This window comes from Carassius carassius, chromosome 37 (assembly GCF_963082965.1).
Source record: "Carassius carassius chromosome 37, fCarCar2.1, whole genome shotgun sequence".
Classification (NCBI taxonomy): domain Eukaryota; kingdom Metazoa; phylum Chordata; class Actinopteri; order Cypriniformes; family Cyprinidae; genus Carassius; species Carassius carassius.
In genome coordinates, this window is record NC_081791.1 from 13,601,569 (window position 1) to 13,629,456 (window position 27,888).

At 37.4% G+C, this 27,888-nt stretch overlaps 1 protein-coding gene across 1 annotated transcript; it reads left to right on the forward strand.

Moving 5' to 3' along the window:
* Nucleotides 1–17,337: 17,337 nt before the first annotated feature.
* Nucleotides 17,338–27,735, forward strand: mfsd4ab (major facilitator superfamily domain containing 4Ab). The gene is made up of 10 exons (XM_059527016.1): nt 17,338–17,676; nt 18,617–18,815; nt 24,074–24,307; nt 24,383–24,536; nt 25,287–25,417; nt 25,494–25,667; nt 25,828–25,975; nt 26,908–26,978; nt 27,059–27,176; nt 27,272–27,735. The coding sequence occupies exons 1-10, from the start codon at nt 17,447–17,449 to the stop codon at nt 27,397–27,399; spliced, it is 1,587 nt and encodes a 528-aa protein (XP_059382999.1). The 5' UTR covers nt 17,338–17,446; the 3' UTR covers nt 27,400–27,735.
* The last annotated feature ends 153 nt before the right edge of the window (nt 27,736–27,888 follow it).

Consider the following 27,888-nt stretch of genomic DNA (forward strand, 5'->3'; position numbering starts at 1 on the left):
GTTGGTTTTCAATTCCATGCTCGCTCCGGACTGTATTTTGGTTATTCACTAGACTTATATCTGCCTCATACATTACTCCGTGGGGCTTCTACCAAAAGGATTATCGTGTACTACAAGCCACTTTAATAAGCTTCAAGAGTCCAGAAGGATCTGCCAACAGTAAACATGCCATGCATGACAACTGCGCTCTGTCTCCCTCATGTATCTGGCAGGCGCAGGCACAGATGCTGTGTGTTTCACCACTAAGGTGCATCCCTAGTGGATAAACTTCGATTCACTCCGCTTCTCTATTCTGGAAATGCAATGCTTTGCCTGTTGCCCAGATTAGTGGCATTCATTCGCTCATCAACATGCATAACCCACATCCATCCCCCCACCCCGTCTCTCTGTGTTTCTCTTTCTCATCTTTTTTGTTTAATTTTTTCTCCTTTCATTCTCAAATGAATGCATCTCTTCTCCCAGGAAACCATGATGCAAGGGAGGGCAAATATGCATATACCATCACCCCAATGCTCACCCAGACAGGCTGAGACTGGAGCAGCAAATTGCATGTTTAACATTCAAAACCGACACTCTGTTAAACAATAACACTGCTATCTATTTAGGAATTATTATGTTGTTGTCTATCTCTTGCAAATGAAACATCTCCGCTCTCCTGGCCTGTTTTATAGCCCATGTTAGTTCAACAGACAATTGTGCCTGAACTGCATCAAATGTGTAGTAGCGAATGCTCTGGATACTGGATTGATTATATCCACTGCTGATAAACCACTCTGTACCTAATGGCTTTGAACCCTACATGAGACACCATATCAAAATCACATAGGAATAGAAAGCCATAAAGCACAGTAGTGTTTAGAGTTGAATCAGACTGTACTCGTGTTTAGTTCTGAGGTGAAACCACCATGAGACTTGCAGTGTTTCTGTACTGTGTGTTTTTTTTTTTTTTCACAGCTAAACAGATTCTATTTAAACCACTTGAGCCAAGTTGCAGTCTGCAGAGAAGATTAAAGAGAGCAAAAAAACTCACATCATCGTGAATAATTAAACAAAAGAGAGACTATTATTCAGTTTTTCTGGCCTGGGAGGATTAAAGTGTTTGTATCTCATTGTTCTTTTTAAAGTTTCTCCTTGGGGGAAATTCTGGGATTTCTCTTGATTTATGTATGGGTTTACTTTTTCATTTCTTGCACTAAGCCTTCTATGAGCTCCTCATCACACTTCAGTAGCGAGATGTGTTTTTGTCCATCAGTCTTCAAGAACATTCCAAACTGTCTTTGATGAGACAGTGTAACGATGCCAAGAAATAAAAAGGTACGGCGCTAATCAAAGGCTTTTGTGATTTCCACAGTGGCCCTGGTGAATGCTGAGGGGATTATGTAAACATTCAATTTACAATTAGACTTCAGAAGTCTAGCTGACTTTCTGCCTCTGACAAAATCACAGCTCGAGGGAGTTTAGAAGATCTGATTAATGAACACAATTTACGCATAAACAGTTAAGCAAACTTGCCGTTCCGACACTAATGAAATGGCTGATGAAAATGGCACATTATAATCAGATTTTTGTTTTGAGCCTGTGCTTGGTGCTGTTGCTTATTCACACAACTAAATGGGTATTTTGAGAATTACAAAAGAAACACAAAAAATTATTGCTAATGGTTATGTCCCCTCATTAGATCTTATGCTTCAAATTATTATCATAAAAAACAAAATTGAAATGACTGGCTAGGCGTTCCAAATAGGCTGTGCATTAGTATTTACAGTTGCTTTTTCTGCACGTTATATCGTTACGCCAGTAGGTGGCGACAATTCTAAAAGTGACTATAAGGCTACGTTCACACTGCAGGCTGAAACGACCCAATTCCGATTTTTTTGCCCCTATGCGACCTGTATCTGATCTTTTCATGACAGTCTGAACGACACAGATCCGATCTTTTCAAATGCGACCCAGGCCACTTGGGTATGTGGTCCTAAATCCGATACGTATCCGATCTTTTGAAATGCGACCTCCGTCTGAACGGCCAGGTCACATTTATCCGACCCGTACGTCATTGATACGCTACAAACGTCATAATTCTGCGTTGAAGTAGGCGGGAATGAGAAGATAAACAACAACCATGGCGGACGATGCTGCTTAAATAACTTTAATATTGCTAAACGAGCTCCGCTGTTGACTACACTGTTGTTGACATCCATGTTTAGTTAGTTACTTCCGCAAACCATGAGTGACGTCGTTGGCTGTTGAGTACTCTTCTGCGCATGCGGATCACTTCTGGGTCATTTCACGTTCACACAGGAGATCACAAAAGGTCGCATTTAATTGGAAATGTGAACGGCCTTGCAAAAAAAATCGCATTTTTTAAAAAAATCGGAATTGAGCATTAAGCCCTGCAGTGTGAACGTAGCCTAAGTGAGAGTCACAGCTGGTTTGTTTAAAACACAGATTCATTCAGGAACAAAGCAAGTGACTTATTGTGTGAGTTAATGACTCACAACAAGTCACTTGCTTTGTTCCTGAATGAATCTGTGTTTCAATACTGATTCTTTCAATACATTCCAGTAGCCCCTGACTGCAGAACACAAGAACCAGGGGGCGTGTTTGGATTCACATCTAGGGATGGATAATGGTAGGTTTAGGGGGTGGAGACGGATCTGGATCCAACCACGCCCCTCGGGCAAAAGCAATGGGTCTGGAAATCTGCATGGTTGTCAGTATCTGCGACAATTAAGTTAGTTCTGGAAAAGAAAAGACTAAAGATGCTGGCAAATCAAATGTAGGCCATGAATGCTTGCATCATATTTTCACAACATTTATTAGTTCAGAATAATACAGATGCTTATTTTCTGTGAGTCTCATATTCTGTGTTGCAGATTGTCAGTTTTGATGGTTGCATCTCTCTCTGCCTCTCTCTCTCTGGCAATAATTATAGATTGGTCGTCTTTGCCCATTTATCCTCATAAATATCTGGCAAAGAGCTGATTATAGAGAGTCTACACATGTCATCAATTCCGCTGTGTATCAGAGCTGATTAATATTTGATTAACATTTATATTCATAGCCTAATGTCTTCTGACAACACAGTGTGATCAGAATGGGAAAAAGACACCTGTGTGTGTCATGACAACACATCACAAACAATATCCACATACTGCCATTGCATTTCTTCCTACCTCATTATCTGAGAATAATACACTGCGAATAGAAATCCCTCTCTGGATGTGATGAATATGCCCCTCCAAATAGACTAGAACAGATTGATAACTGGAGGAACATAAGCTAGCAATTGCGAATTTTAGCTTCAGAAATGCCCTAATTTTCTTTGTATTATGAACAGCGTATTATGTGGAGCATATGAGCTATAAATTGCTTTTGCAGAAAATACAGTTTAATAACACTGGGCAAAGAGGGAAAGTGTAAACTCACATGCAAATTCCCACAGAAAAATAGGAATTTGCATAATATCAGCAGTTTTTGGTGACATTCGAATGAATGTATTTATTGCATGTATGTTGATGGTAACATATCTGTGAAAATATCTGTAAATGATTCAGAATGTTGTTATTTTTAACTAAAACTATTAAAATAATTATGGACAACATAAAAATATAACATGAATATTAGAACTGTGACTCTGGCATCTAACTGAAATTAAGTTAAGTTACTAAAATCACTTAAAAAATTTATCTATCTGTCTGTCTGTCTGTCTGTCTGAAACAAGGTTATTAAATGAGAACCTAAAAACTTGTGGTTCTCAGTCATTAGGGTAGTGTTGTGATTCTTATTTTAAATATCAATATCACACACTCCATACCTACACTGATATGAGCAACAATGTGCATTTGTGAGCTCATTAAGTATCTGGCAGTCAAGGCTGTCGCCCGCTTTCTGATGCTTATTCAGGGACACTAATTCAAATAGAATCGCTAATGGCAACAGTAAAAACTGCACTAATAGTATCACGGCTCTGTTTTTATATCTTGTATGTTAATCAAGCAGCAAACCTAGCCAATTAAAATGTTGTCAAGTAAAACCTGTGTCACATAAATATAAATACAAATGTAATCTGACAGGCTTTTTTCACATGCATTATAATTCATCCTCAGGAAAGGGATAAGGAAAGATATGTGTCTTACTCAGGCCAGTGATACAACACGGAGTTAAATTAAGTGTTTCAGGTTTATGCATCAGACGAAACTCTAATTACTCACATTATAACAGATGCATGCACTAATGATCATTATGCCAAGCCATTGCAACACAGCAAAACAGTCAGTTTAGAGGCTCTTACGATCTCTCTGATTGGCTGTTAACTCTGACTCTCTGCCAAATCACTATCAAAGTCACATCCCATGAAAGCTAATTAGACAAAAACATTACAGTGCTTGGTCAAATGGAATTGTTAATGGGATATAAAGCACACTCATTGTTTGTGTATGTATTAAAAAGACATAATGAAGGATGCTCAAGACATTAAACATATTAAACAAATGAGTAGCTCACCAGACTGTGGACGAGGGAATGGGCAACCAACTGCTTAAAGAAGCGAGAAAAATGGGACCAAGAGAGCCTGAAAAATCTAATTGGTTTAAGTCCGGTAACAATGTTTCTGTGACATGAAAGGAAACAAGAAAGAAATTCAAACATTTTTAAATGGCACAATAAAATGTGAAACAAGGGTGAGAACGGGGGCCATCTTTAACCAAGCCTCTTTTTTACTTTCTTCAATGAGTCCTTGTGCTTCAGTTTTGGCACTGAGCCATTGCCTCTTAGATAGAGAGTACACGGAGGGAGGGGGAGAGCAATTGTATGTGCCCCCCTCTTCTTAACACTACAACTGCTATTTGAGTTACACAGACACCGGATGCTGAACTCTTCATACTCCACCGGTTTGATCTGCTCCGGAAAGGAGCACCAGAAACCCTATTTAGGCAAATTCCCTCATCTAAACACAAATGCGTTTATCAGCATTCAGACAGAGGGTTCCCACCGGAGCCATTTAGGGTTAAGTGTCCTGTTCAAGGGCACAACATCTATGTTTAGGGGAGGGACATAAAAGCAAGACTGATCGGGTGGCATTTCATGAGTGGGGGTGGCAGATTCTCCATCGTGCTCCCAACTGTTGAGAACAAGGCATAGCAAACTCCACATTTGAATAACATCATCTTTTTCATTTTTATAAGCCTTTGGAAGACTATAAAACAGTACATAAGTCTTATGAACCACTTTTATGGTGCTTTTTTTTCATATTTATTACAGGTATTAAAAAGAGAGGCCATAACATTTTACAATAATTCACTTTTTGGGTTCCACAAAAGGAAACATGAAAGTGAATGATATGACATTTATTCACATTAAAGTCGCAATGTAACATAAGAAGCGACAGATCGTTTTTTTCCCGAATTGAGACATACAACCGAGTTAAATGGATTATAGAAAAATAAAATATATATATATATATAAAAAGTATAATAACTAAGTAATACATATATGAAATACTACATATATTATGCCAAATGCTATATTATTGTATATTTAAATTGTGTGTGTATATATGTATGTATATAACATTAAAATAACAGCATGTGAATATTAATACAAAATATACAAATGTAATAAATAATACTTTCTACTGTATTTACATTTTTAAAGTTCTACCAAATGTTATGAAAAAGCCATTGCAATTTTGCCACAAAATTTAATGACATCTGTATTAATTAACTATATTTAGATGCATTTTATTAATACAATATACAGTATCTATCTATCTATCTATAGACATAAACATTTCTAAATTTAATATCTTACCAAATTTGAGGTTTCCTTCCATAGTCTTTTCTTTCCTGGTGCCCCTTTAGGTGGGTAGAGGAACACAGAGCAGTGAGGGTCTCCATGAAAGCGCTCTGTCTCCCTGAGGTGAATTCAGTCTGTTTTTCTCTCTTTCTTCAAACTAGAATCTCTGAAATGCCTATTTTTTACAGAAATCCAGCATATCTTCACTGAGAAACATGAGAAATCACAAATAATTCAGTACATCTTCACAACTCTTCTCCTCTCAATGCCGCTTTTCACAGAAACTTGGCAGACCCCTGTCAAGAAACTGAAGGGAAAGAGACAAAAAAAATGAGATTACATAAGAATTCAGTAGTATATCTTCAGAACTCCTTTCCCTCTGTCAGGGAAAAGCAGAAGTGAGAGGGGAGGAGTGGAGGAATGGGAAGGCTGTCTCTATTCTCCTCTGCATCCCTCTGCCTTATTCTCACAGCTCTCCCTGCAACACACACACACCGCACAGCCCCCACCTCTCCCCCCTTCTTCTGCACTGTCAAATAGACACACAACCTTAGTTCATTACTATTCACCGGGTCTTCCTAAGACGCGCAACCCTACCCTACTAAGAGAGGAAGCCAGTGAGGAGAAAACAGGCTTGTTGCATCTAATGTGAAATGTCTCATGCTCCGTCCATTCTGAATTATCAAAAGCCTTCCACCTCCCCTCGTCCAAAAACTGTGACGCAATAAGCAGCAATGTAATATATTCCTTTGTCTGTCCTTTTTGTTGCTCATGATACACAATACAGGTATGTGCTGAAATGTCTCGAGTCTTATCTCAAAGTTATGCTCCCACCATCTTAAAACGCTGTCTTATCCCATTCATCGAATCCCTCTTGTGTTACCCCCAATCTTTGTTTTTCTCCCATTTTCCCTCTACTAGCGTTTGCTGGGAGTGATCTGTCTCGCTTGGCTAGAGAGCTGGCAGCAGGGCTGAGGTAAAGAGAGAGAGAGCAAGTACACTGAGGTTAGCCATGTGAGTCTTCCAACACTCTCAACTTCACCAGCTGCTTCCCTCGAGGAGCCGTGTGCCTCTGGGCTCTGCACTCGGTTCGATCAAGTTCAACAACTTTTTTTGATGCGAAGCTTTGAGTTTTGATGTCATTTGAAAGATTGAGTGTAATGCATGGAAAAAAATACTTGAAAAATGTGACAGAGTGTCACTGAATCCCTGTTCTGTTAGCTTGTGATTTCTGTGCATCGGTGCATGGACATTTTTGTTCTTGGAGGTAATTCTTTGTTTGTGTGTGCCAAATTCCTTGCAAGGACGATCTTGCAAGTTACCTTTCCTGCATTTTTTCCTCCTCTTTAGCCGTTCTGCCTCACGCTGTAGACAAAGGAGTGAAATGAGAGTGGAAATCCTTTTACACATGATCTGGTCCGTTAGGCTTGGTTGGTGGCGCCTTACTTGTAATTTTTGGTCTACGTTAGGTCTCTTACAATAAACTATCTCTGAACAGAAATGGGTTGACTGACTATTCAAAATGGAATGTGTTGGTATGAGTGGCCTAATTTAGGTTAAAACTAAAAAGTCTCCAAGAAATGGAAATTCATCTTATGCGTTTTTGGTAAAACTTTAGTACATGGACTAATTCTCACAATTGGAATATTGTAATAGAGACACATATTGAGTGTCTATAAGGAACTTATATAGATAGTACTTTATAAAGTAAAAATTATTTTCTTAAAGAGAAAGATTCATCCATGGTCATATTTCATTTTTGACCTTGAATTTTTTCATCAACGTTTCATAAGTGATTTAATCCAATTCTCTAATCATTTAGATCACTTAAATCCTGCCCACAAGCTCAACTACCACGTCCAACCCTTCATTTTTTTTTTAATGATCCTTTTCATTTGTTTTTTTATGTGCATAAATGTCATTAATTACTCACTTTGATGTTTTCTTTTGTAGAACCCATGAAGTGTTTTTTTGAAATGTTACGGCCTCTCTTTTTAAATAAACCTCTAAACCTCACTAATAAAAGTAAATGAGAAAAAAGCACCATAAACGTGGTTCAAATGACTTGTGCACTGTATTCCAGTCTTCCAATGGGATATAAAAATGATTGTGTGAGGAAAAGATGGACATTCACGTCATTATTCATGGAAAAATATTGACATATGACTTGGCTCTGCTTGGTGAGTTCATAAAAGTATGAAAGCAGTAGCGATTTATGAATGAATCATTCTTATGAGTCATATTTCTTGACTCAAAGGAATTAAGAAAGTTTGGAACAAATGAGTGTGAGTAAATTATGACATTTATTGACATTTATATATTTATTTACATTTATCTTTGGTGGTAATTTAATGAAAAATGAATGACATAACTTTATAACCTCTTTATTATCCCTTTAACATCTATGCAATAATTAAACCATAAAATAAAATAATAATTAAACCTAAAAACTAAATAATAAATAAACAACAACAAAAGTGTTAATGGAATAGCTTACCCAAAAATTTAAATTTACGCATCCTCCACTTGTTCTAAATCTGTTTGAATTTACTACTTCTATTAAACACAAAAGAAGATATTTTGAAGAATTTTCCAGTTGCTGGTAGCCATTGAGTATTTTTTCCATACATATTACCATCATACTTCAAAATATATTCTGTGCTTTAAAGATTGACAAGCACTGTTTGAACACTCACAAAATTGCAGATTTGAAACTAACCTGATTGTGACCGTTAAAAAGTACTATATAGTATAAATATCATTAGTATAAATGAAATTCAAAGTATCCAACATTTAGTCAATTTCATGTGAGTGCCATTCACAAATCCTCTCCTGTGGCCTTGTGGGATGGTAAAGTGTTCATCAGATGCCCACTTCAGAATGAATCTTACTTCATTTAAGTCATTCAAGTGCTTTTAATTTACTATTTTATAAATATGAATTCAGTCTCTTTTCATAAAATGTATTTCACTTGCTATATAGAGGCAAATACACATATTCAGATGGATGAATTATTATTGGTACTTGCAAGTGCTAGGGCGAGACATTCTCATTCTAGAGTGCATTTGATTGGACGAACACATCCAACACATTTTTGAGTTCATTCAAGAAGATTTTTTTTATTTTAATTTTTTTTATAAGAAAAAAAAATGGCTGAAATCACTTTCAGAACATTTTTTTTCAGTCAATGAATAATAAAAACATTGGCAGCCAATCAAAATCACCCAATTTAAAGAGCTCAGTATAGATGCTAATATAGTGAGAGTTATCTTTATAGTATCATTCTTAGTGTGAACACTAGCATATAGATGACCGCAAAGCCACACAACATCACTGCTTTACATACAAGTCAAGTCACCTTTATTTATATAGCGCTTTGAACAAAATACATTGCGTCAAAGCAACTGAACAACATTCATTAGGAAAACAGTGTGTCAATAATGCAAAATGATAGTTAAAGGCAGTTCATCATTGAATTCAGTGATGTCATCTCTGTTCAGTTAAATAGTGTCTGTGCATTTATTTGCAATCAAGTCAACGATATCGCTGTAGATGAAGTGACCCCAACTAAGCAAGCCAGAGGCGACAGCGGCAAGGAACCAAACTCCATCAGTGACAGAATGGAGAAAAAAACCTTGGGAGAAACCAGGCTCAGTTGGGGGGCCAGTTCTCCTCTGACCAGACGAAACCAGTAGTTCAATTCCAGGCTGCAGCAAAGTCAGATTGTGCAGAAGAATCATCTGTTTCCTGTGGTCTTGTCCTGGTGCTCCTCTGAGACAAGGTCTTTACAGGGGATCTGTATCTGGGGCTCTAGTTGTCCTGGTCTCCGCTGTCTTTCAGGGATGTAGAGGTCCTTTCTAGGTGCTGATCCACCATCTGGTCTGGATACGTACTGGATCCGGATGACTGCAGTGACACTCTGATCTGGATACAGACTGGATCTGGTGGTTACGGTAACCTCGGAATAAGAGAGAAACAGACTAATATTAGCGTAGATGCCATTCTTCTAATGATGTAGCAAGTACATCTGGTGGTATGGGAAGTGTTCCTGTTAACGGATTTGGATATTAAAAGCATATTAGTATGTTATGTGTAAGCCAGGTTAAAGAGATGGGTCTTTAATCTAGATTTAAACTGCAAGAGTGTGTCTGCCTCCCGAACAATGTTAGGTAGGTTATTCCAGAGTTTAGGCGCCAAATAGGAAAAGGATGTGTGATGCTTTGTGCACTTATCAAGAGTTAATTTCTCTTCTCTCTCTTCATCTTTTCTCCGCTCTCTCTCTCTTTCTCAGCTGTCAGTCTGTTCAGGTCCAGTCTGTGTGTAGCTCTATTTTAAGCGAGGACACAGCCGGGGGGAGGGGAGGAGGAGCAGGGGAGGATGAAGACTCCAGGGACGAGAGGGTGTCGTAATGAAAGACTTATCAGCATGCCAGAACACTAGTATCAGAACACATTGATACTCACCTCACATATTAAAACCGTCAATAATTAACCAGGCCTGGAGCTATAATTATTCATTATCCATCAGACGTGCTGGTAATCTGGTCATGGCTTTACGATAGACTCGCTGCTCAAGGTTATTTGAAAACGAGGATCATTAAAGTGAGCCTGCTTGCAAAAGCATTGTGTGGCATTTCTGGATGTTTCAGATCTGTTACAAAAGGCTTTCTAGATTGTGTATGAGCAAGTATGGTTTTGTGGGTCATTTTGGCAGGAGATGTTCAGTGGGACTGTGTTTTTCATGTGGTCCTAAAAGACAGGCTCAGAACAAATTGTGGCTGTTGTGGATGCCAAAATCGAGAGGCGTCTCATCAGAATTGTGGCCATTTTATCTTCTCTCAGCCAGACGGTTGTGTGCAAGCACAATCTAAACCTCTAAGAAACCTCCAGAGCATCTTCCTCTTAATCTGCATATTTAGATGGTATTCAAAGTTGTGATCATCACACAGGCCTGCTCTTGTTTGCAAGGAAGCCTGCTTTTGTCTCAGATCTTCACAGATGGTTTCCATCAGTCTGAACAGCTGGCTGAACAGCAAATATGATTTACCTTAATTTTTTTTTCCCCTAGCATGCCTTTCATGATTCTTTACATATAAAATACAAACATTAAACTGATACATTTTTATTAAACTGCCCCAGAGCATAGGATGAATACTAAATTGTAATTCAATGCAAAAAAGTATGTACACTAAAGCATATTAGAAGTATAATGTAGATATGAAAAGTAACCAATCAGCTGTGCAATTTTAATAACGATCTAATGTCAGACTGTGTTTGAACCTACTGGACTGTGCCATCTAGAGTTTCATGACAGAACTTACTAACTATTCTAAAGTGTGATACAGTGCTAATAGTAATGATACTAAAGCATGATATAATGTTAATAAATTGTATACTAAAGTGTGTTATAATTATAACACTGTAGTTTTATACTAAAGCATGATGTATTGTAAATAGTTTTTATATTAAAGGATGATAGTTTAATAATTTCAATACTAAAGCGTGATAAAGAGTGCATACTGAAGCATGATATAATGCTAGAAGTTTGTATAATACAGTGTAATACAGGGTGCATACTAAAGTATGATTCAATAGTTTGTATACTAATGCATAGTTCAAATGGTTCGTATACTAAAGAATGATAGTGCTGATAGTTATTTTACTATAGGGTGCATACTGATGTATGATAAAATTTGTACACAATATGATAAAGTGTACATACTAAGGTATGATACAGTGCTAACAGTTTATATGCTAAAGTGCTAATAGCTTATATACTAAAGCATGATGCTAATAGTTCATATACTAACGTATGACAGTGATAATGGTTTGTATACTAACTAAAACATGTTACAATGCTAATAGTCTGAATACTAAAGAATGATATAGGGCTAATAGATTGTATATTAAAACATGATAAAGGTTGCATACCAAAAGTATGATACAGTGTTAAAAGTTTATATACTGACATATGATACAGTGATTATAGTTTGTATATTAAAGCATGGATGCGAGGATGCATATGATGCAATGCTAATAATTTGTACACTAAAGCATTATACAGTACAGACAGTTTAAATACACAAGCATGATTCAGGATGCATAGTGAAGTATTATCCAGTCAGTGCTAATAGTTTAGGTTACTAAAACATGATACTGAGGCAAAAGGGTGCATGCTAAAACATGATAGAGCAATAATAGGGTGCAAAGTGAAAGATGCATTCCTGTTCCAGGACTCCGTTCAATCTCAGTCAGATGCACAGAGCAGCAGCACACTAAAGTCTATAGAGCTCTAATTATGACAGAACAGTCCGCCTGTAACCAACCTGCAAACACCAGGTCCTGATCCTGCCGGTGGGATAGATAGTCTACCTTGGTGTGTCAAGGTGGAATAGATTGATTTGTTGTGGTTGAGGTCTGTGCGATAGATGTTGGAAAATCTCGTTTTGATTTTATTGCCTTTAAAGCCTTGGGAAGGCTTTTTTATGCCTTGTATTGTACACTGGAGAGCATTTGGTGAAGATAACTTGGGTTCAGAGTAACATTTCACAAAAGGTATTAATTTTTGTTTTTACTTGATTTGTCTTTTCTTTCATTATCTGATTTTTTGGATGTAACAATCCTGTCCTTTGGGGAACCCCTCAGACAGGGATAATGTCAGGTCCATGCTACCCCTGCCGTAACTGTACAGCTTAAGTTACAATATTGTGTGTGTGTGTGTGTGTGTGTGTGTGTGTGAGAGAGAGAGAGAGAGAGAGAGAGAGAGAGAGAGAGAGATGGAAAGATTAACTGTGTGAGATAATTAAAAATTCACCGTGGAAGAGTCAAACAATTATTGTGTACAGATTTCTAATTATCCTCAGTTTAAGTGTGCATACACATCAGTGCATTTGATGGGAGTTAAAGTGTTGCTAAATGTCGGGCAGGGGAGGAGGGTCATACCAGCTGCACAACACTGACGTGGCACCCATACCAAATATCAGCAGATATGTCTGGATGAACTAAGGACAAGAGTCTGGGTGTTTGTGTGTGTGTGTGTGTGTGTGTGTGTGTGTGTGTGTGTGTGTGTGTGTGTGTGTGTGTGTGTGTGTGTGTGTGTGTGTGTGTGTGTGTGTGTGTGTGTGTGTGTGTGTGTGTGTGTGTGTGTGTGTGTGTGTGTGTGTGTAAATAATAAAATAATTTACATTAAAAATAAATGTGTAAAATAATTCTGACTGAGGAATTAGTAAATAATTGTTCAGTGACACAACTAAAGTATGACTTTCTGTCTTTTGTCATGTACTGCTGTATTTTGCTATTCAAAAAAACAAAAAGAGTAAATTCTTGCAATTTTTTTCTTTTTCCCAAAAATATTTCAAATATTTGTCTAAATGTAGAAAATAAAAAATGTACATTTTATATTATAAAAAGCATTTATACAATGAATAAGCAAAAGAGCTGTTTCTTTCTTTAAATGTTATTTCAATATAGTATTGGTATTAAATTTAACAGATTTCATAAAGTAAAATATTAAACATTAAATGTAACATGAACACATGTTATATGTGACACACAAACGTGTGTGTGTGTGTGCGTGTGAATTCAATATGTCCAATACTCATAATGTAATATTTGCTATCATTAGCATTAAAAATAGTATTAAACAGTAAATAGCTCAAGTCATTGGTTATTTCTCAAACCCTAACACCTGATAACTGCAGAGGGCTTAATTACTATTTAAAATCATGAAAAATATTTTGCCCAAATGTTTTATATATTGTTATGATTATTATATTATTAAGTAATTTTTTTTCTTTATTTTCTGTTTTCTATTTTCTGATTTAAACAGATATTTAAACTTTAAAATACATTTATGAATTTGACAATAGTAATATGACAATAAATTAAATATGTGCAGAAGCTGTGACTAATTTAGAGGTTTTTTTACGATTGCTTAAGCATGATTTTAAAAACAAGGCTCTTCTTGTCAAAATACAACACACAATTCACACATCCACATGCAAAAGTAACGAAAAGAAAAAAGAATGAACTATAATAATAAAATGGCTCCTCAATGTTCAGTTACTGTATAAAATCATTTTTTGCCTTGTTTCACAGTACTTCATTGATTAGATGTCATTATATTATGACATCTAGTGGAGACATGGAGAAATAACAATTATTTTCACCAATAATTAGTTTTCCACATTTTCTAAGACACTAAAACCAAATCCCTGTACCAAATTCTCAATAGCCTAAACCACTTTGTCAAAGCAATCACTCTTTCTGCAAAACCAGTTCAAGCAGTTTACACACTGTTTGCAGATCTTATGCATTTCTTTTTTTACAAAACTCTAAACACGTTCTCACTAAAACACAATTTACACTGTGATAGACTTGTGATGTAAAACCCTAAACACAAGCACAACTGCAGCACAGCTCATTGTTAATAATTAAAAATTGTCCACACTTGTTTCAGATGGCACGGGTGCATCAATCGACAATGGATAGCAATCTGAGAGGTAGAAAAAGAGTGCATATTCGAGGTTGCTGAAGAGGAGGAGGATGAAGAGCAATACAAAGAACATTCCTTTCAGATGAAATCAGAGCTACTGTGATGGATCATGTTCTTGTGCATGAAATGACAGAGCCTAATTTGAGCAGATATATAATCAACTGAAAAGTTCAAAAGAACAGCTAAAAAAGAGTGGAAGAGAACAAAAATGTATTTTAGATTGTTTATTTTTTATATTGTATTTATTATACACTGTATTTTGGTAATGTCAATATATTCTTGTGTAGAATTGCAAGAACGTTAGGGTGGAAGAACTTACGGGATTCCATACAACTATCTGATCAAGATGAAACAAAGAAAGCAAACATTTGTTTGTCACGTATAACAGGTTTCCCTTTCTCATCTCAGTTTGCAAAATTTTAACATCCCATGACCTTTTGCATTGCACATATCATCCTGTCATTAAAATGCAACAATGGTTAACTGGTGCTCATAACCAGTGCTCTTGTATATACATCTACTTTTGATCAAGAGACATTGGAACATTATCTGTTGATAAATATAAAAAAGCTTTTTTTAGGAATTATTTTAAACAATTTTCCACCACTAAATGTGGACAAATGAATTATAAATGTTTTAGTACAGCAGCTGATGCCAAAACTGCAAGGCAAATGAAATATGTGGTATCTGATTATAACAGGGCGATGCATTAATAATAATTATGGATTTGACAAATTGCAGCCTCTGTTAGACAGTCACTTTGCAATCAATTTTATTTGGTCTCTGATGCTTCAGAGCTGCGTCATGCTGATGAGACAAATGATGCCTCCTTCTTCTGATGCTGCCATAAGACTGAGGCCGAATATATAAATATAACGACTTCTCCTCAGATCTCTATAATCACAAAGTGCATTCTGCAATTCACAGAATGATAGCTATGTTGAAAATTAACATGTCTTCATTCAGAATGTCAGACATATTTGAGGTCTAGTCTGCAATTACTTTGCAATAAGTCACTTTCAGTTAGCTTTAGGAAATGTGAAAGTGTTTAAATGTGTTAATCAATGTCCATTATAAAAGCACACATCTGTCATGTCTTCCTCTCCTCTAAGATCGAAGACAGCCATTTTATTCGCTCCCTAAATCAGATTGCTCCCTGTTTGGTTTCATAGCATTACTGGCTATTGTTATTTAATCAGACTTGACAAAGAAGAAATCAGCATGCATGTGTGCGTGAGCCCAATAAATGTTTGAAAATAGTTGCATCAGTGGATCATGGTTTGACAGCCACTGAAAGGTTTTTGTTGCTAGGAGAAATATGCACGTCTGTTCCTGCAAACTCCCAAATGGGTCCCTGAAAGGCAACCAGGCTATGCAGATTTGAACACATTTTGTATGTTGTGCAGCTGCTTGATTTGAACTTGACTTTTAAGAAAGTTTTGCTTTGCAGAAATATAAATGCTTCCTCTTATTCTCACTATACAATATAGAGTGTAACACAGTGTAAACTAAATGCAGAACTCAGTGCAGCTCAACAATTCCAAAAGTTGCAAGTTACAATAAGAAATGAATAATGAAGCCTTACATGCAAGAAAAAATATTCTCTGTTAATAAATACAAGAAGTTAAAGTAAAAGTTTTGGACTGTAGGTCCACAGAGCCTTGAGTTTCCTTGAATGTGTGAATTTGTTGCAATGTTGTTGCAGTTTGTAGTTATTATATGATATGTTTAACCCGATTATTAATTGTATTTATATAGTTTCCACAGTAACTAAATGTAATTAATCTATTAAAACTTTAAAAACTTACAATCTAAAAAAAAATCTATCTATCTATCTATCTGTCTGTCTATCTATCTATCCAGGGGCGCAGCACAAGAAGTCCTAATGCCCCCCCATCTATTCCCCCCCCCCAACCCCCCCCCCCCCCCCCCCCCCCCGGAAATATATTTTCCAGACTTTTCAATGGCCCTCTCTTCCTTTGGGGCCCTGGTAATCAGTACTGGTTTCACCCCCAGTCTGACGCCCCTGTATCTATCTATCTATCTATCTATCTATCTATCTATCTATCTATCTATCTATCTATCTATCTATCTATCTATCTATCTATCTATCTACCTGTACGCCTTTCTGTGTCTGTCTGTCTGTCTGTCTGTCTATCTATCTCTTTAATTCAAATATCTTTAATACATTTTTTGTATATTGCAGAATAAAGAAATTCATACAGGATTGAAAATGCATAAGAGGAAGTTAATGATGAATATTCATTTTTGTTTTAATATGATTTTACTATATTTCTGTTAATGTAGTTAATATTTATAATGAATTATAAAATAAATATAGTTAGTTATTTAAAAATGAAAAAATACAAATAATATATTTAATCTTGAATTAAAATGTATTTTTATATTCTGCAGAACAAAATCAGTCATGTAGATTTGACACTATAGGGTGAGAATTTTCATTATTTGTAACTGTTTTGCTTTAAAGGGATGTGCATCTTAACATGCAGGTCTTCACCTGGACCTTATAAACATATGGGTTTGAACATTTCAAACAAACATTAGGATGGGTTCATAGGACATTGTTTAACAAGTACTGTATATAAGTAACACTTTGTAATTTTACAAAGCTAATGATTGTCCCATTGGCTCTCTGAATTATTTTGTAGAATAAACCTAAATCAATGATGTAAGCCTTGTAACAATCCACTCATGCTAAATTAAAGAGCCATAACCATAGCAAAGCCAACCTTTAGAAATGACTTAGAAATGCTCTTTTAGAAATTGTTTCTTCTTGAAATCATGCAGACATAATGTCTCATAAAACATGCTGATGTAAAATAAGTGGTCCAGTTGTGTTCAGATTATCACATTGTGATCCACGACTCTCATTGAGAATCAAAATCATTGACAGTTGAACTGAAAATCATTGACAGTTTCGAAGAGCTCTGTTGAGAGGTGATTTTTAGGCATTAACTTCAGAAGCACCGCACAAAGGTTCATGAAATGGGAGGAGTGAAGGAATATAAAAGCGAGAAATGATCCTCTATTCAGTGATCTGTCATCTAAGCAAATTATCCGAAACTCAGAAAGAAACATCCAGATACCAGGACTCCAAGAATTACAGCTGTGAGTGGAATAGATTGGAGATTTTCACGCTATGTTAATTGAAGAGCGTATATTAACACTTTTCAGAAGGAACTGTCAACATACACTGACATACTGGAGTGTGTTCTTCAGCTTTGGACTGAGCATAGCCTTTCTGGGGCCAACGATCCAAGATCTGAAATGCCAGACTGGCTCCACGTTACAGGAGATCACCTGGGTGTTCTTCTCCCAGCAGTTCTGCCTGCTCATCGGGAGCTCGATTGGAGGAGCTTTCACAAAAACGTGAGTAGAGCAGTGAGTCTCGCAGTGAGAAACTGTATGAGGAGACCACGGGAGATGGACATCTGCATCAAGATAAACTCTCTGTTACTCCACTGTTTGGGAAACACGCTGTCGTTTAGTTTCCCTTTAGATATTCAGTTCATGTCAGACACAGTAAAAGGCAGAGTTGGATTACATTCCAGCCTAGAGAGTACAGTTTATGCGCTTTCTGTCCCTCTTTCCTTTTTTCAAGCTTAACCTTGTGAATCTCAGATGTTGGTTGACCTTTTATCATGGCCGCTTTATAGTTTAACACAGATTTATTGCAAAGCTTCATGTCAGCTTTCATCCTGAAACTTCTTGAAATCCTCAACACATGTGATCTGAACACAGTGCAATAAAAATGCTTTCACTCTCACCAAGTCTCTCAAACAAACACTTGAGCTGTGAATTGCCGCATAAGGTGAAGCTAAGAACTATATGATTATTTATATAACTTGTTTAAAATGATGAAAAAACATAAAACTAAAATTATATAAATAATTATATTATATAAAAAAATACAATTATATTCAAAAAATATATAAAATTTTATACATATAAATCATATTATATTATATAATCATTATAGTTTTAAAGACATGTGTCTACTGTATTTTACAGATATCTTGCAGTACCCACAGGGAAAAAAATCATTAACTAGACCTGCACCATTTGGGGAAATGCAATTAAAGTTTTTTTTTCATGAAAATTATTATTATTAACAAATAAAAATATTTCACTGTAAAAAGAAAAAAATGAATTACTTGTGCAGCACTATACTATAGCTGTCCTGATAGCTGCTCCATACCTTAAACATTAGCATTTGTAATTGAAACAAAAGCAAAAATGTAAGAAATAAAGAGGTGTAATTAACAAATAACAAGTAATCAAGCTTTCATGATGTTTGTTGTGTTCTCAGGTTGTTCTGGGCCCTCATCGCTCTCTTCCTCTCTACCCTCATCATCTCTGTGGTTTTTGCTATCATCCCACTTTGCTATAATGTGCTGTTGCTGGCGGTTGCTATGGCAGTGTCAGGCCTGGCCATGGGCATCATCGACAATATTGCAAACATCCAACTGGTGTCCATTTATAAGAAAGACTCTGCTATCTTTCTACAGGTGAGGAAAGATATTTATCTTCATATATCTCAGAATCAGAATGAGCTTTATTGCCAGGTATGTTCACACATACGAGGAATTTGTTTTCGTGACAGAAGCTCTGCAGTGCAACATAATGACAGTGACAGAACAAAAAACACAAAATGGAATAAAAAAAAATAAAAAATACAAATAGGTAGATAAGGAACGAAAATATACAAATTGACAATGTATGGCAGGTATATTACAATGAGCATTATGTATGTACAGGTATATTATGTGCAAAAAATTTAAGTGTACGCTAAGTATGTGTGTTAGATAAATAAGTGTATGTATATATAAATATAAATAGTGTAGTGTGTTCCACAGTTTTTTTCAATTGTTCATGAGATAGATTGCCTGAGGGAAGAAACTTTTCCTGTGTCTGGTCATTCTGGTGCTCAGTGCTCTGTAGCGTCGACCAGATGGCAACAGTTCAAAGAGGGAGTGTGCTGGATGTGAGGGGTCCAGAGTGATTTTGCCAGCCCTTTTGCTCACTCTGGATAAGTACAATTCTTGAATAGACGGGAGGGTTGAACCGAAGATTCGCTTAGCAGTCCGGACTACCCTCTGTAGTCTTCTGAGGTCTGATTTAGAAGCTGAGCTGGACCAGACAGTTACTGAAGTGCAGAGGATGGATTCGATGATGGTGGAGTAGAACTGTTTCAGCAGCTCCTGTGGCAGGTTAAACTTCCTCAGCTGGCGAAGGAAGTACAACCTCTGCTGGGCCTTTTTCACAATGGAGTCAATGTGAATGTCCCACTTCAGGTCCTGAGAGATAGTGGTGCCCAGGAACCTGAATGACTCCACTGCAGTCACAGTGCTGTTCATGATGGTGAGTTGGGGGAGTGCAGGGGGGTTTCTCCTGAAGTCCACGATCATCTCCACTGTTTTAAGCGTGTTAAGCTCCAGGTTGTTGAGAGTGCACCAGACAGCCAGCAAACTTCAGGAGCTTGACAGAGGGGTCCTTAGATGTGCCATCGTTGGTGTACAGGGAGAAGAGCAGTGGGGAGAGAACACAGCCCTGGGGAGCTCTGGTGCTGATTGTACAGGTGCTGGATGTGTATTTTCCCAGCCTCACTAGCTGCTGCCTGTCTGTCAGGAAGCTGTTGATCCACTGACAGATGGAGATGGGCATGGAGAGCTGAGTTAGTTTGGGCAGGAGGAGGTTTGGGATGATCGTGTTAAAGGCCGAGCTGAAGTCCACAAACAGGATCCTCACATAAGTCCCTGGTCTGTCTAGGTGTTGCAGAGCATAATGCAGTCCAATGTTTACTGCATCGTCCACAGACCTGTTTGCTCTTTAGGCAAACTGAAGAGGATCCAGCAAGGGTCCAGTGATGTCCTTCAGGTGGGCCAGCACCAGTTTTTCAAATGAATTCATGACCACAGACGTTAGAGCCACAGGCCTGTAGTCATTTAGTCCTGTAATTTTGGATTTCTTTGGGATGGGGATGATGGTGGAGCGTTTGAAGCATGAAGGGACTTCGCACAGCTCCAGCGATCTGTTGAAGATCTTTGTGAAGATGGGGGCCAGCTGGTCAGCACAGGATTTCAGACAGGCTGGTGTAACACAATCTGGGCCTGGTGCTTTTTTCCTTTTCTGCTTCCGGAAGACCTGGCGCACCGAATCCTCGCTGATCTGAATTGCAGGTGTGGGGGGGGGGGGGGGGGGTGCAGTAGGTGTGAATGGTGAGAGCGCTTGATTGGAGATGTGTTCAGGGCGGGTTGCAGGAGTTGTTAATGGTGTGAACGGTTGTTTGGAGAGGTGTACAGGATGGGTTACAGTAGTTGTGAATGGTGTGAATGGTTGTGTGGGGAGGTGTTCAGGGCAGGTGATGGGTGTTCTTTCAAACCTGCAGTAAAACTCGTTCAGATCGTCTGCCAGTCATTGATTCTCCACAGTGCTGGGGGGTGGTGTCTTGTAATTGGTGATCTTCTTTAGACTTTTCCACACTGATGCGGAGTCGTTCGAAGTAAACTGAGTCCTTATTTTACCAGAATAATTCCTCTTTGCCACTTTGATCTCCTTTTCCAGTGTGTATTTAGCCTGTTTATACAAGACATTGTCCCCCTTCATGTTAGCATCTTCTTTGGCCTGACGGAGCTGTCTGAGTTTTGCAGTGAACCACGGTTTGTCATTGCTGTAATTTAGTTGAGTCCTGGTAGGAATGCATATATCCTCACAGAAACTGATATATGATGTTATGGTCTCTGTGAGTTCATCCAGATCGGTGGCAGCAGCTTCAAAAATACTCCAGTCAGTGAGTTCAAAACAAGATTGTAAATCCTGCTCTGCTTCATTAGTCCATCTTTTTACAGTCCTTAATACAGCTTTAGCTGATTTTAGTTTCTGCCTGTAGGTCGGTATAAGATGAACCAGAAGGTGATCAGAACGTCCCAAAGCTGCTCGTGATTGGCTTTATTAAAGTCCCCAAGAATGATTAAGACAGAGTCCAGGTGTTGTTGTTCTGTCTCTGTGATCTGATCAGCGAGTTTCTGTAAAGCTGAGCTCACGTGCGCTTGTGGAGGAATGTAAACACTCACCAGAATGAACGAGTGGAACTCCCGCGGCGAATAGAACGGCTTGCAGTTAATGAAGAGTGTTTCGAGATTTGAGCAGCACATCTTCTTTAACACAGTTACATCTGTACACCACCATTCATTGATGTAAAAGCATGTCCCGCTGCCGCGCGATTTCCCCTTTGATTCTGCTTCGCGGTCCGCTCTGAACAGCTGAAATCTCACTCGAATCTCAATCTGAATCTCACTCGGGAGAGGTGCTAGTCCATACATTCAGTTCTTTACGGTGTTTATTTCAACTAGTTATATTGGCATGACAGTCTGTTTGATGTATAGGCTTATGTGTAAAGTAAATGCAAGAAAGTGTCATAAATCTCACAAGGCCATCCCCATAAATAAATAAATCACAGCTGTCAAACGATTAATCGCATCCAAAATAAAAGTTTTTGTTTACATAATATATGTGTGTGTACTGTGTATATTTATTATTTATATATATACATACACACACATGCATGTATATATTTCAGTATATATTAAAAATATGTTATGTCTGTATATTAAATATATTTATATATAATATAAATTATATGTATATAAATATACGCATGCAAATGTTTTCAAAATATATACTGGATGTGTAATAAATAATATATATAAACAGTACACACACACATATATCATGTAAAAAAAAGTTTTATTTTGGATGTGATTAAACCCGTGAGACCAGTGAGACCTCCGTTCACCTTCGGAACACAGTTTAAGATTTTGGGAAGTCGTGGCCTAATGGTTAGAGAGTCGTACTCGCAATCGAAGGGTTGTGAGTTCGAGTCTCGGGCCGGCAGGAATTGTAGGTGGGGGGAGTGCATGTACAGTGCTCTCTACACCTTCAATACCACGACTTAGGTGCCCTTGAGCAAGGCATCGAACCCCCAACTGCTCCCCGGGCGCCGCAGCATAAGTGGCTGCCCACTGCTCCGGGTGTGTGCTCACAGTGTGTGTGTGTTCACTGTTCTGTGTGTGTGCACTTCGGATGGGTTAAATGCAGACCACGAATTCTGAGTATGGGTCACCATACTTGGCTGAATGTCACGTCACTTTCATGATATTTTAGATTTAGTCCGAGAGCTCTCAGTCCCTCCGTTGAAACTGTGTGTACGGTATACTGTCCATGTCCAGAAAGGTAAGAAAAACATCATCAAAGTAGTCCATGTGACATCAGAGGGTCAGTTAGAATTTTTTGAAGCATCGAAAATACATTTTGGTCCAAAAATAGCAAAAACTATGACTTTATTCAGCATTGTCTTCTCTTCCGTGTCTGTTGTGAGAGAGTTTAAATCAAAGCAGTTTGTGATATCCAGTTCGCGAACGAATCATTCGATGTAACCGGATCTTTTTGAACCAGTTCACCTAATCAAACTGAATCGTTTTAAACTGTTCGCATCTCTAATACGCATTAATCCACAAATGACTTAAGCTGTTAACTTTTTTTAATGTGGCTGACACTCCCTCTGAGTTAAAACAAACCAATGTCCCGGAGTAATTCATTTACTCAAACAGTACACTGACTGAACTGCTGTGAAGAGAGAACTGAAGATGAACACCGAGCCAAGCCAGATAAGAAGAACCGAGGAGCTAATGATACTGCGCATGTGTGATTCAGCGTGAAGCAGACCGACACACAGAGCGTCTGAACCGAACTGATTCTTCTGGTGATTGATTCTGAACTGGTTCTGTGCTAGTGTTATGAGCGCGGGTAAACCGAAGGCTTGAATCAAGGGCAATCATCGCCAATGACGCCATTACGTTGAGCGCAAAAGAACCGGTGAACTGTTTTCTTCAATCGGTTTATTGAATCAAACTGTCCGAAAGAACTACTGGTGATCCGAAAACCGATGCAACCGGTTCTTGACTCGTGAACGAGTCATTATCTGGATCGACTCGGTGTTCATCTTCAGTTCTCTCTTCACAGCAGTTCAGTCAGTGTACTGTTTGAGTAAATGAATTACTCTGGGATATTGGTTTGTTTGAACTCAGAGGGAGTGTCAGCCACATTAAAAAAGTTAACAGCTTAAGTCATTTGTGAATTAATGCGTATTGGAGACGCGAACCATTTAAATGATTCAGTTCGATTTGGTGAACTGGTTCAATAAGATCCGGTTACATCGAATGATTCATTCGTGAACCGGATATCACAAACTGCTTTGTTTTGAACTCTCTCACAACAGACACGGAAGAGAAGACAATGATGAATAAAGTCCTAGTGTTTGCTATTTTTGGACCAAAATGTATTTTCGATGCTTCAAAAAATTCTAACTGTTCCTCTGATGTCACATGGACCTTTCTGGAAATGGACAGTAAACCGTTCACACAGTTTCAATGGAGAGACTGAGAGCTGTCGGACTAAATCTAAAATATCTTAAACTGTGTTCTGAAGATGAACGGAGAGGTCTCACTGGTTTGGAACGACATGTGGGTGAGTCATTAATGACATAATTTTGATTTTTTGATGAACTAACCCTTTAATGTCACAAAAAAAAAAAGGATTGCCATATTTTCCTTTTTTTATATGCAACATTTTAGGGAGGGGAATATAGTTTGTATAGGCATATAATTAAATATTATTTATTTAATTTATAATTAATTTTATTAAATGAACACCTTAGATTGACAGCTCTAATTTGAGTTTCCTGTCTGTGTCTTCACTCTCTTTCCAGGCACTGCACTTCTTCATTGGGCTCGGTGCTCTGGTGAGCCCCCTGATTGCAGACCCTTTCATATCAGAGCACTGCCCGGGCAGTAATAGCACAGAAAATGCCACAGAGATAATTCACCACTTCAGATCCAGCTTCAGGTCACCTGTAATCCTCACTGAGAATTCCCCACACTCAGAGCCGCTGGAGGAGAAGGCCAACGTGGCGTATGCCTTCTGGATCATGGCTCTCATAAATGTAAGCTGATGCATAGCCCTGCGGTGTGCAGAAGGTCATGGCTCTCTGTGAGATCTCAGTGTTTTTCTCTCCTAGTTGCCCGTGCCGATTGCAGTTTTTGTGCTGATGTACCAAGAGAAGCTGCTCCCCTTCTGCCCAAATAGCACACCACGACTGCTGGACAAAGATGAGCTGGCCATGGAGACTAAAGCACCAGAAGGCACAGAAATATCTGAACCAGACGATGCAGGTACGAGTGAACAGCAGTCTTAGAGGGATAGTTCACCCAAAAATGAAAATTCTGTCATTAATTACTCACCCTCATGTCGTTCCAAACACATAAAACCTTCGTTCATCTTTGAAACACAAATTAAGAGATTTTTTTTTAAATTCCAAAATCTCTCTGAACTTGCATAGACAGCAACGCCACTGAAATGTTCCCAGACCCAGAAAGGTAATTAATAACAGAGTTTTCATTTTTGGGTGAACTATCCCTTTAATATAAAACATCACTGAAGGCTTACTGAGGCTACATTTATTTGAGCAAAAATACATCAGCAATATTGTGAAAGATTTATGATCCTTCAGAAATCAGTCTAATATGCTGATTTGCTGCTCAAGAAACATTTCTTATTATAATCAATGTTGAAAACAGTTGTATTGCTTAATTTTTTTTTCGTGAAAAACCATAATCTTTTTTCCCAGGATTCTTTGATAAATAGATAATTCAAAAGCAGAATTTTTAAATAAAAAAATTTCTGTAAACATAAAAAATGTCCTTACTGTCCCTTTTGATCAGTTTAATGCATTTCTGATTAATAAAATATAAATTTTGTTCAAAACAATTCTACTGAGCCTTTTAAACAGTAGTGTAGGTGACTGACACTAACATGTAAAACCATTTATATGATTGAATTTCTGACATTGGGGTACGGCTTTCGTGCACAACATGTTTTATGTTTTTTTTATTTATTTTTTTTTTTTTTTATGGTCCCCATAGGTTTTCATCATGGAGGACATGGAAACATCTTCAGCTGCTGTATGAATGGTAGCCTGCGTGGGTTACCGGTCACATTTTTTGGCATCCACATCTTAGGCGGTTTGGTCTTATTCATGACGGAAGGTATTATGGTAAGTGAGCTCAATGAATTTTATGAATATTTTTGAGAACTGCAAGTTACTATTGACCCTTGAACCTCATTTTTAGGGGGTCTACGCCGGATTTGTTTATACATATGCTGTTTCGGCTCCCATGTCTCTGCAAGCTAAAATGGCAGCGTACCTGAACTGTATCTTCTGGGCTGCTGTCACAGCTGGACGACTGGTGTCCATCCCGCTGTCATACCGATTCAGATCTGTGCATCTGCTGGTCGTGAACCTGGTAATCTATTATCAAACTCTGCAATACAGTATAGCTCATGTCTAAAGAGTACTCATCCACTCAAACTAAACTTTTACTAGTATACTGGCTGTTGAGTATGTAATGAATCAGTGATTTAGGATTGTTGAATGTGAATCCTCTCACTTCTCTCTCTCTTAAGGCTGGTGTGATTGTAACATTGCTGCTGTTACTGATCCTCTACACAAACAGAGTGTTTCTGTTTGTTGGGACGACCTTGCTTGGGCTTTTCATCAGCAGTGTTTTCCCCTGCCTAGTGGCCTACACCGAGGACATCCTAGAGTATCGTGGTAAATTACACACACACATACGGTACTTCATGTTTTATATCATGGTGGAGACCTTTAACTTACTATCGTTCTTATATTATATATTCCATAATAAAAAAAAAATATTACTTGTTATTATTCTATAACTTCTAAACAATTATATATTATGAATTTATATTAAAGACTTTAAATTGCAAATACTTGTCATTTTATATTATGAATTTCTTAAATTGTATTATTATAGAAATTCAAATTTGACCCAAAAAGTGAGAAAATATGACAAAACCTACTGATGATGTTCAACTCCCTTATGCACATTTTTTAAACTTTGCCTTTTTTTTTTTCAAAACTTTATTCACAAATTGTACACGCAAAATGCCTCACTTATCTTGCAAAATGAAACAAGCATTCAAAATATCACTCAAAAGCAAACACATTCTTATGTTGCCATTTTTGGATATATCACAGTTATTCAAAACCAAAAGCTCTTCTTTCATGAGCTCCTATATACATTTCTGTGCAAGACTGAAATTATTAGCAGAGAAATGTTGAAAAATTCACAGGAAACATGAAAGCAAGATTGAAACTAAACTTTTTTTTTTTTACTGTAAGCATTTGTGGTTGTGAATACAGTTTTACACAGTACGAAACAAAAAAAATACATCAGTCATCTGTAGTTGTGTATTTATAGGCCTATTCTAAAGCGATTATTGAAAATGTGTTTTATTGAATTGAAAACTGAGACAAAGGCAGAGAATTAGTATGGTTTTGCAGATTTAGTGTGTGGTTCTGGTGTTTCAAAAAATTGTTTGACAAGTAAAGATTTTGTGTGTAAAAAAAACTGTAATAGAGCTAAATATATTTATTACACGAGACTTCAGATTGCTCTGATGGTCTCCACAATTATGAACAAATGAAGCCAAATTTCTCACACTTTCTCTTTTTTTCTTCAGGATGTGCAACAACAGTCTTAGTGACAACTGCTGGAATGGGTGAGATGACGTTGCAGGTGTTGGTTGGATCAGTAAGTTCTTAGGCTCCTATTCTAACATTTGGGAAAGACTTTTTTAAGGAAGTAAATAACCCTGAGGAAATTTCTTCTAGTTAATTCAGAAAAAAGGCACTTACAGTTTTTTGGTGTGTGGTTTGGCCATCGGATGCCTCGGTTTCGTCTTTTTTCTCAGCGTGATCCTGTGCAACCACATCCACAGAAATCTTACAGGTAAAACTTACATGGTGATACTTTATGCACTGGTGATATTAACACTGTTTTAGTTAAACATTATATGACTCTGGCTCAATGTGTTCATCATCCAGGAGCATCTAAAAAAGCAACCATGGTGGAAGCGCCACCAGCACCTGCTCCACCTGCTTCAGAGAAAGCAGCTCCAGAACAGAAAGTTGCTGTAATACAAACTGAATCAATTAAATGCGACTCTGGATGAGACTATTCATGGGTCATAACCTGCTGGAAATACTTAATGATGCAACTGTAAACTTTCATGTGCTTTCATTTATCCTGTTTGTGTATTTTATGTATTTCTGCTAAGTTTGGTATTTGGTATATATGTATTTTTTTGTTTATTTGATGTTCAGTTTCTCGCAGATAATCTTGACCGTTAAATTATGAATATTATTGGAATTTAAGGTCTAAATTTTTTTTATAAATCTTTAATTACAGGAGGGGAATTTAGTAACCAAGACTGAAAATCATTGACACTAATCATGATATACCAGATTAAACTCTTGTTTAATAATTCGCCAATCTGAAGCAGAAATTCCTAGAACTTCCTAGTTGTTTTTTTTTTTTTTTCTTTTTTTTTTCTTGGTTAAACTGGTCTTGGGCTGGAATTCATGGAGGCTCATGGAGTAATGTACTGTATTTACATAAAAAATAAATGAGCTCATGATGACTAAGGCAAAAAATTATTTGC